The sequence below is a fragment of the Bombus impatiens genome, unplaced genomic scaffold, assembly GCF_000188095.3.
Source record: "Bombus impatiens unplaced genomic scaffold, BIMP_2.2 scf_0102, whole genome shotgun sequence".
NCBI classification, from domain to species: Eukaryota; Metazoa; Arthropoda; class Insecta; order Hymenoptera; family Apidae; genus Bombus; species Bombus impatiens.
This window is the reverse complement of record NT_176521.1, coordinates 727,935-743,996: the sequence shown is the minus strand read 5'-3', so window position 1 is coordinate 743,996 and position 16,062 is coordinate 727,935. Positions and strand designations below refer to the sequence as shown.

General features: G+C 33.1%; 1 protein-coding gene across 1 annotated transcript; it reads left to right on the top strand.

The window, feature by feature from the left end:
- Positions 1-965: 965 nt before the first annotated feature.
- Positions 966-1,388, top strand: LOC117151169 (the record flags this gene model as incomplete). Its single annotated transcript, XM_033318529.1, has 1 exon — positions 966-1,388. A coding segment is annotated over one exon (309 nt), but the record flags the coding sequence as incomplete, so codon positions are not given.
- Positions 1,389-16,062: the final 14,674 nt, after the last annotated feature.

The window sequence follows — 16,062 nt, the reverse complement described above, 5'->3', positions numbered from 1 at the left end:
TTTTTTTTTTTTTTTTTTTTTTTTTTTTTTTTTTTTTTAGATATTTTGAATAACAATATCGAACGTGGGGATACATAAATAATTAAAATTTAGAAAATTCCAAGTTAATATTTCAACGGTGTTTTTCTTCCCCTTCTATTTTTAATTATCGATGTTTTTCTTTGTTGAATTGTGTGAAATAATTTCCGTTACCGCCAATGTACTTCTAAGTTACGTGGCACTTTGCCTGACGTACATCAAAATGTCTACCCCTGTTTAATCAATATATCAGCAACTAATTACAATAACTTCCTGGTCTCAGTGATTATTATTGTGTTATGTAAATTTAATCAACCGTAAAATAATTGAGGCGCTTCGTTGCGCAGCTTGTTACGGGGCTGGCCGACGCAAGATACCAATCGACCATAAATAAATTTCGCAATTCTAAATTAGTAATTCACGCGAATAACGACAGTCATAATCGGTATATCAATTTGAGTACAGTTCGTGCATTGATTTTATTCGATGAAACTTTATGCTCGTGTGCTGTAATAAAATATTACTTTTATGGAATAATTTATGAAAACATCAAATGTTTTATTTCTTCGTTAAAGATATTTATTCCTTATAAAATAAGTATTCGCGTTGAAAAATTTCGCAACGATAGATTTGTTTCCTCTTGGAGAACAAAACTTTTCAACGCATAACAATATACAACGAACCTTCCGTTATATTCTTCACTAACCACATCACAATAAATTATACAAGAATAAGCGAAAAGCTGAGATTTATCGGAAATTTGTTGTAATATATTAGAGTATATGGAAGTAATATATTATCATAAAGCGGTGGTTCAACAATTCTCAAAATCCTCATTTAATTTTCAATCGAATATTATTTACGTGTATTTCATTCATTGATTATAAATGCGAAGTTAACGAAATTGCACTAACTTCTCCTCATGTATAAATCAATTACGTAAATGATTATGTGATGAACAATTACCTGATGAATTTTGGGACGATTATCGACACAACGTGCCTCACGTTCTGCTCCTAGTAACACAAGGCGCACAGAAGAAGATTAATATCGTACCACCGCCAAGGATTAAAGCGATCATGGCCAAGATCGTCCATACGGTAGAGGCTGCAGTCACACGGGCAGATAATAGTCTTTTGGCCGCTGGCAAGCCGACAACCTCGTCGGTACTCAAACCTAATCTCTTAGTCTTGCTGAGCAAGAACTTGAGACGCCGCGATGCCTTCTCACAGGACATCCTGGACGTCCTATTCTAATGTACTTTCCAAACTTTCTCAAATTATGTTCCCTCGATATTTATCATTATATTCAAGTCACACGATATTTTTTGCCATTCTGTATGTTTTCGTATTATTTGCTACTTTTTCTCTTTCCATAAAAAATAAATTTTTCTTTGTTGATATGAATTGTATTTTTTAAGATATTCCACAATGAATGTTCCCAGAGAGAGAATTATTACATGAGAATTTCAGTGGCTCGTTTCTTCAGAGATGATATAGCGATGATGTCCTCTTGCATCGTGTAGCTTTATTTCAATTAGTCTGTATTCAGTGTGACAATATAGAACATTGGATTTTCTTAAGATGATTCGAGGATGGTAACTGGCACAGTTTTATTTATGGACTCTTTCTAACAGAGACGTTCCAGAGCAACATTTATTATATCTTCCACGATTAATCCAAAGTATAGTTTACCACCTGACAATGATATATCAATCCCTGGCTACATGGAAAATGGATGGCATTGTGAACCTCCTTAATCCTTTGTAAAACGCTGCGAACAGAACAAAATGGAATTTTTTAGTAATTTCCATCACGAAGAATTGAATGATTAACGAACAAATACTACTCAGTTAAAGTAAAAAAAAAGGATTGAATATAAATTTCAAATGAATAAAAATCTGTCACCTGGCAAAATTGCGAACTTTGTAAAATCGATATTTACGAGCTTGTTTTTCATGGAAATATATAATTGCGTGTGAAGGTATTTTGATGAACGGATTGGTGTTTTTCTACATTTCTCGCATCTTTTGTTTCTGTCATAAGAGAAACGGCAGAACTTCCTTGGTTATCTGATGTAATGTATAGTTCCCTCAGGTAGCGTCACACTGGTAGAGACATTTTTCCTATTCCTCGAAATAACGCTGGATGCTTTAGAGAGTTCATTTGACCGATCATGGTCATTTGAACGTTTCCGCTCGCAATTCGAGAATAACGATGTTCCAGATTAGTTTTAGAAATTGCGAGGAATAAGCAGTCACAGAAAATGAGATCTCTAAGGATGAATTTAGAACAAAATTTGTTACAAAAGTTTTGCTAAAATTTACGAAAAATCTATTGATTCGAGAACGTCACAACTTGAATAATGAATAACAAGGATTACAATAGAAAGTATTTATTTCCGTGGTGGTATACACTATAAATATCGGAAAAATGTACAACTTGTCATCAGAAATATCTGCCAGTTACGATTTTGTGTTTTCCTATCAATTTTTATATACATATTATTTTTAGTATGTTCGATAAATATTTGACATAGATTTATTCGAATCTGAAGCTTGAACAATGAATATTGTTTCACATTTTTATCTCATATTTTTATATTAAGTAATTCCTCGTGAATTAAATAACGTTCTGCATAAAAATATCCAAATATTGCATTGCAGTTTAAAATAAATAAAATTGTTTATCTCTCCAATTGTTCTAAGCATTAACAAATTTGACAGCGTATACGTTGAAATGCATTTTTGCACATTGGTTTCGTTTGTTTTTCAACGATTTTTTGAAATATCTTCCAGAAAAAATGCGTTCTGTACCGTTTGATTTTCTAGCTATACCTCCTTGTTATTCACTACGATGCTGAAACGCGATAAAAAAAAAAAAAAAAGGAGAGTCGCAATAAAAATAGAAAAAGAAATATTTCATACGTATTTCAGAATAAAACTTCAGGAATCTATAGATTTTATATTAATCGAGATAGAAATTAAGAAAATTGCTCAAATATAATTCGTGCAGTTGTAATTCGTGCAGTCGTTCAGTTTGAACTGAAAATTGAAAAGTCGAAAGTTACGTTAAAAGCCTTCAATGCAGCTACTTTCTTTATCAGTATGAGATAGTTGAACACGACAATACATTGATTTCCAGCATTTACGTTTAATCCGTGCCAAGTGTTCTCAGTCCGATCTCAATTCTCGTTTCTCAGTCTCTTTACCCGTAGGCTAATTACGTCACTTAATTATAGAGAGTTTTTGCAGCAGTCTGACGCGTCCACACCCTTTGAAAAGTAGTCAGCAGTGTAAGCGAATTTCAAAGGAGAATCAAGAAAGAGAAAATTAGGGAAGATAAAAAGGGAATTATAATCCCATCGATACGTATTTTGCCCGAGAATAAAGGACATCGATGCATTAAGCATGAAATGCGTTAATTCTTTTCCTGTACTTCGAACTTCCTGCTTCGTCATTCTAAAATTATTGAAATTTATTATGAATAAAAAGGAAATGTCTATGTCTATGTAAAGGATGTGCCTGATGCTGTATTCTTCTCGTAAAACTTTTAGTTAAAAGACTAATTGTGTTATAATGCATTTTATGTATTCTTTAAATGTATCGATCTGTAAAAACGCATAAAATTAAATGATTAAAATGTTGAACTTAATAAAATTCTCTTTCTATAATATATTATATTATATATTTTATTCCTATATAATTATTTATCTTTATGTGTAAATAAAATATCATAGAAATTCAAAATTTCTTTGTATTTATTGTGTAACACAATGGCAAAGATTTCTGATATCCTCTGCTTTTAGAAAAATTAGCCACGTGAAATTTTTTTCACGAAACCGTATGATTATTTCTTCAAGGTATTAGAGTGGTAGATTTGGAAACGAATTTAACAAAATTCTTAGTTGAATAAATAACATAATATTATTATTCAATTAGTATGAAGTTATGACAGCTCCAATAAACAATAGTTAAGCGTTTCAGCCTTAGAAATCGAAAAAAAAACTAGCATTCCATATATTTGAAGTAGACTCGTTATCGATTATTTACATAAAATATATCGTAATTATTAATTAATTTATTGGTTGGAAACAAATTTTCGATTGACATTTATTACATCATTTTTAATTTGCATATATTGGATTTTTCATTAATTCCTTAATTAAAAACTAGTAACTGCAATTTTTGTAGGTAAATTGAAAGTTAATAGAATAACTTATCCCAAAAAAGCTCTGCTATTTTCTTTACTAATAAATAATTTGTACCCAATCTTAATTTGTGTGCTCGGAAATAACTGTGTTTATACTTTTTTAAGTAGCTTCAATAACCCACTTACGGATCAATCTTTCCACGATAACTTATTTAATGCACATACGAATGCACATAAAATTCTCCCATGTGCAAGTTTCACGATGAACGTGTTAATCCAGTATCCAGTCCCCGTATTATAAATTATTTCGGCAAAAAGTATCGTTTTATGTAGATCCGGGATTATTGCAGACTCGAAAAATCGCAAGAAATTTGAAAATAATAAAGAATGTGAAGATAAAAAGCGGCGGTTCACGCGACACGACTACACCCTCTACCCATGATCGCTATAATTCAAAGGAAAAAGTCACGAGAACGAGCTCCCAAGTTCTTGCAATTCATCGCGCTTTTTACTCGCGAGGCTTACGTGCGGATTTCTCGAGTTACCTAACTCATTCTTCGGATGATTACGCCCCACGCTTACACGGAACCCCTTTTACGTACACTCCACCTTTTCTGAGTTACGGCACCCTTCGTAATTACACCGGGGAGATTCGTTACTGCCGCTTGGCCACGCTATTGTACAAATTACTCGATAGAATTTATCGCGCATTCTTAATACAAATTCGTTTCATCGAACCTGACAACGATTACTTCTGCGAAACTTTTATCTAAGCATGATTAAATGAATTCTTATCAAAGATATACTACACGTGGTGAGACACCCAATTGTATCGTTTTAATTCGCATCCTCTTCAGTTATTGCCTCCACCGAGAAACGCTCAAGATCAAAATTGCATAGTTACAAACAGGATATATTTGACATTAGAAGATGTCGAGTTTACTATCTTAAACGAAATCGTGCATTTTTAAGTACATTACGCGATGCAGTTCGCCATTGTTTATAAAGGAGCACCAACCCATTATTTAATTTTATTATATAATTTATATAAAAGAATCATTAATATAGAAAATATTCTATTTTATTGACTTTGATCTTGATTTTGTTGCTTGTTTGCTTTATTTCGATATTATACGAGTAATACGTGAATTTGTGTTACAACCGTTCATAGTGGCGATTGTTTAATTGTTTCGCACAGTATAATTATTCGTTAAGTAGAAATGAACGATCTAGTACAGCCAATTCTGCGATGAACGCAAATGCGCTACTTCCATACAAAACACATCTCTTAGGATTTTTAACAGTGAATATATTAATAAATATTGTAGCGAGTAAAAGGTTCTGTGCGCTTTTTCTTAGCATACAATTACGACGAGGTGAATAAATTGATTCGAAATAAGTCAAAACATGGTTGATATAAAATTTTTCACCAAGATAGTAGTCCATTATTATATTTTATAAAATTACAGTGAAAATATTCATTTCATCATTTACGTGGATTAAATATTTTTTTATCTCTCTCTTCATTTTTATCTATTTCGAAAACATCCGGCTTTTTGCGCCAGTATATTATTTTCCTCTACGCTATTTCTCAATCCCTCTGATCTTTATTCTCTTATTTTATCCCCTACTTTACCCTTTTTTTTCTTTCTTAAATATTACTCGAGATTATGTTCAAAAATAGCATTCGTGAGATCTCGCCTTTGTATCTTAGCTCTAATTCTGTTATGTATTTTCTCATTATATTCTACCGTACCGGTAATCTTACGTAATAAAGACTGTTGCGTACGAATTCTCCACGGAGATGAAACACGCGCTCTTTATGCTAGTGAACCTCTAGGTAGATTTAAGTCACATCCAATGACTGCATTCCTTCGATGTGAAATATTTCTTATATACCATTATTAACTATACTGGTTTCCAGTGGTATCAAATTTTGATATCTGGAAGTTATTCGAAACTTTGGCATTCCGCAACGTTTGACTCGATTCTAGTTAAAAGTAACACTTCGTAGATTATTCAGCAGATAAAATATTAATAACAAAAAAATATTAATATCTCTAAAATTACATCTGACCTTCTTGCTACATCTATCAGTCGGGATAGATATCTTTTCCGATCAAAATCTTTGGATACGTCGAACGATACGTTAGCCTTAACCCCGAGTTACAGACGTCTCTTTCTCAGAATTTTTATCATAACCCCGGGCATGTTACCTTCAATCTATTTGCCAATATTGTTCGAGGTTGTTTTATATTATAACAATTAATAAAATGTGACTATGCTATCTAATAATGCACTTTTATTGGTCAAATTATTTTGTTTTCATTTAAAGCGTTTATTTTCTTTATTTTTTAATTCCTTGACATATCGAGGAATAATGAAATAAAATTTTACATTCCTCTTACTCAGACACGAATTGCTTGTAGTTAGGAATTAAAAATGGAATAATTTTAAGCACAGAATAATCTAAGAAATGGAACAAGTTTAGCTATAGAGAACTATAAAGGGGCTAACTTCAATTTAACGTTCCATTTGACGAAGAGATTCTACAGCACGTCAAATGTTTCATCCCACTGTCGAATCGATGGAAGTGAACAACACTTAAAAATATAGAAATATTGTACCTACGTACAGCTCACGATGAAACAGCACGCAGCATGATTTTTACAAGTGTAAAATGTAAAACCGTGAAACTTTTTTTTAGTATTTGCCTATTGTATAGAGTTGAGTCGTTTAGATATCTGGATCGGAAAAAAATACGTTTCAAGATCGAGTATCGCTTTAAAATAAAAACAGAAGCTAAAATAAATAGAAAAATTGGAAAAATTGGTTACGCAACAAAAGAATGACGCACTCAAATATTTTTCGTTTTTAGCCTTTGATAAGTCGTAATAGGTCTCGTACGTATAGAGGTTTTCCACGTTATTGGTTCTCAGTATCTCGAGGTAGTGCGGATGTTTCGAAAAACAAAAAATATTGAATTTAATTAAGGTGTCTTTTTAGATAACGTTCGAAGTGCAACGAAGTATTAATTAAAGTGGAGAAAGGAAAAAGCATGAAACATCAGGAAAAATGATTAAATTAAATAAACTTTATATTTGAGCTTCTGCTACAAGAAGATTTCTATAAAACAGTTTTAATGTCACAAGTACCAACTTTGCAAGCAGTTACTAAGTTACATCGCGAAAGTTCTGCCTTAACATTCATCAAAATTTCAGGTCTTTATTCGAACTGATCCCACTAGACTGAGTGAAGTACATAAATCATGGCAGCGTGAAGTTATGCCGCAGCTGCTTTAGTAACTCCATGTCTGATTTAAATAGCTATCTGATTTCTCTTCACTGAGAAAACATTTTATCGTATATTTTATCGTGTTAAATGTAAAGCAGGGAATATATATATATATCTAATCCTTTAAATTAATTAATTTTAACTAAAAGATATAGAAAAATAAAAGGAAGTTAATGGGATGAAATGAAGCTAAGGATCGTTAATACCAGGATAAAGTTATGAGCTTTTGCTCAGTTCATATCGTCGTTTTTTACCTACTGAATATTTTATTCAGACAACGTTGCTCATACGTGACTGGGTATCACGAAGTTAGTGGAAGATTGGACTAAATTGTAAAATACAATAACCTTTCTTTTAAAGAATTTAGTACCTTACGTAAAGATGTTTTATCTAATTATCAGTATATTTTATCTACTAACTCAAATTTCCACAAATTATTCGATTTAATGAGATTTTATCTTACTTGTAATAATTTTCACAGTTTTAATCTCGTTTTAAGTCGACGTATCGTCGGTTTGCTAGGAAAATGACATATCTAACAAATCTAAAAAATTGTCTACTCTGTCCAGTAAAATTAATCTGCTTAACAAAAAGCATGTCACGATGTGAAAACTATTTGCTCCTTTTTTTAATAACTTAACAACACACATAAACGATATTTTACTAAAGACTCTAAAAATCTATTTATGTATTAACCAAATCGTAAATGAAATAATTTTCTGATTATTAAACGCTTGAATAATTACCAATTACCTGTTTCGAAACAACTTCCTGAATTCATTTTTCTTACTTTAGTCGCTCTTCCAGCAAACTCGCAATATGTACCAGCATAAGCAACTATGTACAACGCTGTACAGTAAAGAAAAACTTACTCATGATGAACCTTTGCGATCATCTCCGTACGTATAGTAATCAGTTCTGTATACGAAATAATTCACATCACACAGTCACAAAAACGAACGTGATGATATTCCAATAAAAAAATGACACAACACTCCTATACTTCGAGTTTCTTTCTATCTTTCAATTTGCAATCGATGTCATTATTATATTAGACATTCGCGTAAGAACGAAGAAATAAATACTAAAAGCAAGAACATGGAATTTACGTGTTCGTATTTCGAGCAACCACGTGTCAATCTTGACGCAGAGAGACACCGCATACCGCATCCTCGATGGACGACGCGATGCTTACTGCCGCGGCAGCGACTAGTAGCGACTCTTTATGGGTTACGGCCTCCCCTCGACCTCGCTCAACCACCCTCTCCACCGACGCTTCTACCTTCGTTTCCACCCCTCTTGTTACTAGAGTGCGGTATATAGATTTAGGCTCGAACTCGAAATTCGATACGAAAGCTTAGTGGAAGTGTGAGAGAATTCTAAAAAATTATCTGTTAAAAACGGATTATCGCGTGGCTGAGTCGCTGAAATACTTCATTCGATCGTGACAATTTTGGAATAGATGTCATATTCTTCTTTACGATATTTTACATAATCAACTTAAATTTGTAATCCGGTACAAGAAGTTAGTAAAAGCGATGTGATAATTTTTTAGAAATCACCTTTTAGAAACTTTCCATAGACGCACGAATCATTGCGTAGTCAAATAAATCGCTGCGCGACCGAATTCCGTGCACGGTCGGATCACTGCGTTATCGAATCTAGAACATCACCAAATACCAAATCAATGCGTGACTGAATCTACTGCGCGATCAAATGTATTGTGTTCCTAGATCTCCTACATGGTCGGATCACGGCGTTGCCGAATCTACTGCGCTATCGAATCACTGCGCTATCGAATCAGTGCGTGGCCGAATCAGTGCGTGGCCGGATCTACTGCGCGGTTAAATGTACCGCGTGACTAAATCCTCCGCATGGTCGGATACCGCGTTGCCGAATCTATTGCGCGATAGAGTCACTATTTTAACAAATCTATTACACGCCCGAATCACTACGTGATCGAATCATTGTGGAACCGAATCAATGCGTGACCGAATCTACTGCGCGGCCGAATCACTGTAAGGTTGAATCAATGCGCATTCGAATCATTGTGTGGTCGAATCAATGCATGACCGAATTTACTTTGCGTCCGAATCTACTAAACGACTAAACCATTGTGTGGTCGGATCAATGGGTGACAGAATCTACTGTGTAGAGCAGAATAGCTGTATCTTCAAATCGCTGCATGACTGAATCTACTATACAGCCGAGAATTCGATTACGCCGTATAAGAAAACGTGAAACTTCAAGTATTCGGTTTTTCGTACCATGGAATTTAGGAAGAGAAAGCTTGGCTTGAAAACTCCAGGGTGTCGTAAATTAGGTTCCCCCAGGTACTACATTGTGGGCTAAGAGAATCGATTGTTTTGTAACCACGACACAGAGAACGAACATTCTTTGTAGAATTGTCAAGGAAGACAAACGTTCAACGTTCTTAGTTTATTAAATTTTACTAAACACTAATCTGATTGAAGGTCTGCGATAATTGCCACGTTGTTTCTCACAGAGTTTCTCCGTGACCAGGTCTTCTAGAATACCAAAACAATATAAAAGAAATATGGACGGTAAGCTTGGAGTTTAATGAAATGAAAGAAGTTCGATTTGAAATATAAAAATGAGCAAACTCTAGTGAAAATTATTAGCTAGCTAAATCGAAAACTGTTGAGGATATAAAATTATCCTCAGTTTACGACGCAGACGCATCTGTTATTTTTGAAAAGTTGGAATTTCCCACATTATAAAGTCTACAACTCGGACCACGTCGACAACATAATTAAGCGCTCGACGGGCCCGCTCAATAGCAAACGTGTCATAAACTTCGACATCAGATGAGAACTCGACAACAGACCATCGGACAATATCGCCAACGGGAGTTACGCTACGCACCCTCGACCAGGTACGCACAAGAGGCACAGTTGTGAGACGCCCGCGACAGTTCGACAATCGTAGATTGGACAGACACAGGTTTGCAACTCATAGGAAACGTTGACGAAAACTCACCTCCTAGATCGACACCTACAATATATGATAAACACCAGGTGCTTAAAGTTATGTTCAACACGCTCACGCTTACGTTTGTAGACTCTCACTTCCGTTTAAACTAAACTTACGTTTCACACTAAACATAAAAATCACAAGCATACTAGAAATCTTTTATCTCCCTGTACCTCGAGCGTTAATATCGTTCAAGGTTCACGACACCAATAGAACAATTGCAATTTAACTGATTGCCACTTAGTTGAGAGGTCGCAACAAAAGCCGAGATCATTAGCTTTGAATTAAACGTTGAAGTTGATAATAATGAATGATTAATAGCGAGTCGGAAGAGTTTCGGTTTCTTAGAATAACATCCCTAACGTTTAACCAAGTTTTGGAAGCAGTCGTCATAAACATTCGAAACGAACGATAAATGGTAAAAGTTTGAAAGTTCGTGGCCGTCACAATAAAGTTATTATTTGTTGGTGGTATTAAATTCTCGCAAACAACAAAACATCAGAAGCCTAGCGTGAGAACTTCGAAGTTTCGTCTGGGACTTGTACATGACTGGAAGATCGCTAATGAGCGCGAATGGACTCCTAACGGCGTTAATTGTTGCCACGGGCCAAGACGGAAGTGCTTGCATTCGCGTAAGTTCCCCGTTCAAAACATTGTCATAATCATGGCGGAACTTGGAATAAAGTTTCCAGGAGAATATACACATATACATATACATTTATATGTAGTTCATACAGAAATGTTAATGACTACCAAAATTACTTGACTACGCTGACAACTTGGGATATACGCGCGGTCTAATAATTACGATTGTAGGGTTGTCAAGGTTAAGCTTTGGTTCTGTTAGAACTCCAAGTTTAGGGACAAGCGTTTGGATTCTGGACGATTGAAATTATTATTAGTTATTTACAAAAATTTTTGTTCTTGAAATATTTTATATCGGCTTACAATAGAAAGCTTTTATATCCATATTGTATTCATAATATTATATAAATCATTTAAAAATTTCATTAACGCTGTTGTGATCATATTGGTCAAGTTTGAAACCAATCTGAAGATGATACTTGTTACAGGATATTTATTACAAACATATATTTAGTAAAGAACTAGTATACATCTTTATTAAATTAGAAATTAAACTTATACTTATCTTCGTTGAAATTCTCCATATCTAAGCTGTAACAAACACTATTTAACAAGAATTAAGAAGCAAGAATGTATAATAAATGGGTGAGCTAATTCTCAAATGATTAAATTTTCATGTACAGATAATTTTCATTAATTCTTTACCGATTTTTCAAGGAATTATTATTCACGTTTACGTTACTTATTTACAGACTGATGATATCATCGAATAATAAAATCAAAATCGAACAGTGATTATCTCGATTTTTGCCCACTGCATGCCGCACTGAAACTGTTGTGTCTAGTTTATACTCGACGTAAGGTTGAACGTTATGCGAGCGATATTTTCCATGCGATTCTACTGTCATCATATGTCTTTTTTTGTTTTCGTATTAAGAACAACAAAGATAGACATATGATTGCAGCGATATTACACGGTAAAATATCGTTTGTGAAGTTCTCGCGTAAAACTAAAATTTACAGTAGTCGCAAACGCGAAAGTAGGAATTTCTAGCATCGAGGTTTTCCCGTTAGTGTCGGCTGTAGCTTGCTCCACTTTGAACACGATTTCTCGGTTAAGGAAGCACATCTAATGTCAAAAGCTTCGTTGAAATATATATGTAAATACGTATGCATTGGCAGATTAGAGCATTTTCACGCTGGCAATTTTCACGCGGTTACTTTGCGCAATAGTTAGAGAAATGTTATTACTAGATTGCGGATTTTTATGTAATTCTAGGAGAATTTTACAGATACAAAAGTATGCACACGAGACATAAAATATTTATTACAAAACAACATAACAAAACACATAAAATATTTATTAAGTAAATCATATTTTTGCTTAGGCCCTACCTTTTTAATTGTATCTATGGAAGTATGAATTTACAGAAAATTCTAGTTATTGCAGAAACTGTAATTCTTTTGGTTTTCAGTAATTTATTAAGGACAGCAAAGGAAAATAGCGTTTCAAATGAAAATAAGCCATTCTTTCTAATATTATCATTCGTCACTTGGCTCGAGTAAGAGGGATAAAGAAAATGAACAAATGGGTTTCACGTGATTTAAGCGGCATGCAAAAATCATGACGAATGGATACAGCCACTTGAAAGAAATAAATAGGATGGATTAGAATATGAAATTTTGTCACATCTCGCCATTTCTCTTCTCCTTCCACCACGGATTCTCATTTTTTCTCAGTACTTTTCAAATATCTCATTTTGGGATATTTTTAGCACGAATAGTCAAAATAACATTTGCAATTTTTCATAGAAATTTTATGGATTTACAACGGTGCGTTTTTACAGGATTTTAATAAATTTTGAAATTTATTTCACAGGATTTTGAAAGATTCTGACTTTTAGGCAATTGTATGTACTATACTATAAAAATTCTTAGTATAGTAAAAATCAGCCTATGTCTAATTTCAACATCCTTGCAATGACACTTGGCATACCAAAATTTAATACGAACTAATTGCGGAGCGATTTCCTTCAAACAGCACCTTAAAAAAAAAAGAGTTAGCACGAATACGAGGAATAGAGCAACAATGAGAAGAATGGAACAAATCGCTGGTATTTTACGTTGCGGGATCACGTTATTTAATTAAAAACGCGTATCCGCTAGTTCTATCTACCAGTATCTAGAAAAAAAGGAAGAATCGAGAGTACGGTTGAAATAACAAAAAAAAAAAAAGACACGAGAGAGGGAGAGAAGAGGTGAGATGAAAACACAAAGCTAGAACAAAGAAGCTAACGAGTCGAATAGAATGCAGGGGAATAGAAGAGCACCGCAACCGACGAACTACAAAAGAACTAACAATACGTATTTTTCGTTGCTTAGCGAGAATTCAAGAGTAAGATGGAAGGACAGTTTTTATTAGTGGGAGAGCTAACTGATTGAAGGATTTCGTCTTGAAAGTTACTAAGAGGAAATGGTGATTTTGTAGATAATAAAGGAAGGAGAAGTACGATTGAAGTCAATCCGCGAAGTGTCGGCTATCTACAAAGTAAATAAAACGAATTCACGAAGTACGCTTCTATATAAACGTAGAGAATTGGTGGAAGTATTTGTGCTTCTCCGATTAATTATTTGATTTCGAGCTGGTAGAAAGTAAATGATGAATAAGTGTACTCGATGAATCTTCATATCGATTTATTTAGAAATAAAATTCTGTATGAAAAAATGTAGTCTATATTTTCAATTTAATTTTTTATATAGATCCATTTTGCTTTTAGGCTGTATTACGTGGAAATATATGTATTTGTTACCTGATTCGTAGTTTACTAGAAAAAATAACCATTGTAATTCTCCCATTATCAGTTGTCTTCATCGATCCAATGATATGGATAAAATGAGATTGAAATGAGTAAGTAAATTAATTTACTCAATTTCCAAATGAAGTTCAGCACTCCCGTTTTACAATTAAATTTACGTTTAGGGTAATTTAATGATTCAACTCTGTCATTTTCCAATACAAAATGCCCTACAAGAAAAATACATTAGAGTTTAATAAATATGTTCTAAACAACATTCTAAATAATTACAATCTAGTTATATATAATTATTTTTAAAATTCTTTTATGTATATATAGAAGATATTATGTAGATTCAATGTTAAATAGCAATTATATAGTACATATCATGGTGTAGCAAAGATTCTTGGCTTCTGACCAAATATCTAAAACGCAATTTCAGGGTAGCCAGTTAGCCAACCATGGAACGTATGTATATTAGATATTTCGTTACATTAATTTGGTTTCAGTACCTGCGCTTATGGGACGCCTGGTTACATATACTCTAAAGCAAATTTTAGTACGATGTGGTTCCATTAATCTGGATCTTTACACAACGTAAACAAAACTTTACTTCAGCATCTATCTTTTCTAAATTACTCTCTCATTTCATTCTCTACTTGCTGCTTTCTTATTCCATTCTTATTTCGCCAAAAGAAGATTATTTCTTCGACAATGGTAAAATAGAATTTCATTATTTTGGATTAAAAAGGAAGATATCTAAAATTATTGTTTAATTTGTTTGATCCACGTGATTCACGTGACAATATTACCAAAATATGCAATAACCTATTATTATGATATTTAAGAATATTTTTAAACGATTCCTAGTTCTTTACACCAAGAGAAGGTAAATTTACTTCAGCTAAAATAAGATAATTCCTATTTCGTAGAATTGAGAGTTTTTACGATATTTCAATAGCACAGATGCCAAGGCAATCTGTGGATTAATCTTGCAATATCCAATATATAATCTGATCCTCACACGTCTGCAAACTGTTTACTCGCGTTTAACTATGATATACTACTGAGTATTTGAACCTGTATTTGAACAAAAGTAAACATTATATCTTTCCATTAAATCGTTTTAGTATTCTTGCCAAATCTTTTTGCTGATTAATTATACTACCATAACACAAACTACAGAAGCGTAATGTGCATCCTCTTGGGTATATACTCTTGAAACAGAGATCGGGAACCTGATTAGGTACATATTTACACAGTACTATACAAATAAGTTGTGAAGACGTAGACGTCAAAGTGAATTGGTAGAACTACTTTAACATCGAGCGTATCCATGCATTAGTATTTTGCATTTATCGGGAGGAAAGTTGAAAACGGGAATACGACTATTAATTATTGAGACAGTGATACGGTGTAATGTAATATCATAAATAATAAGGAGCCTGGTACTATGTATCAGAGACATTTGAAACGGATTTTCTCTCATAAATCGATTTAATTCCACCGAGCAAATGCGATTTTATTGCAATGGAATACCATGTATTATTAACGAATGTCGACAATTAATATAATGATAGACATTCATTATAATTTATGCCTTTCTTAATAATAAATTCGGTTTCTACGGAATTTCGTGTTTTTTATATTTCCATTTTGAAGAAGGACTTTTTTCGTTTATATGCGTTATTAATTTTTGTACTGTATATATTATACAGCAGTGAACATTTAAGTGAAACATTTTGTTTACATAACTCACGTAAAATATGTATATGTACTATTTATTTCGAAATGATTATCATTACGCTGTGGAATAAAATATTCGCAAAATTATAATAGATATTCGAGGCAAGAATATAAACGACATAAATTTATTTTTAAATTAAGTAAAATGAAATATTCGCATAATTGTAGTGAATATTCAAAGAATTCTGATAATAAAATGTACATATAAAAAAATTCAATTGCCATGTACTTTTCCATCTATTTATATGTTTACTACTCTATATAGTATATTTGATGCAAAACAATATCGCGTAGAAGATACTTCGTACTTTGAAAGTAAGAGTATTTTACATTTTTTTAATAACTATTTTAAGAAATGATATTATATTTTTATACGATATATAATACTTTTTATACGAATGCTTTATTTTTCATATGTCTCATGACTGTATATAATGAGGAACAGTAGAATGTTCGTTGCTTAATAGACGCAGACTCGA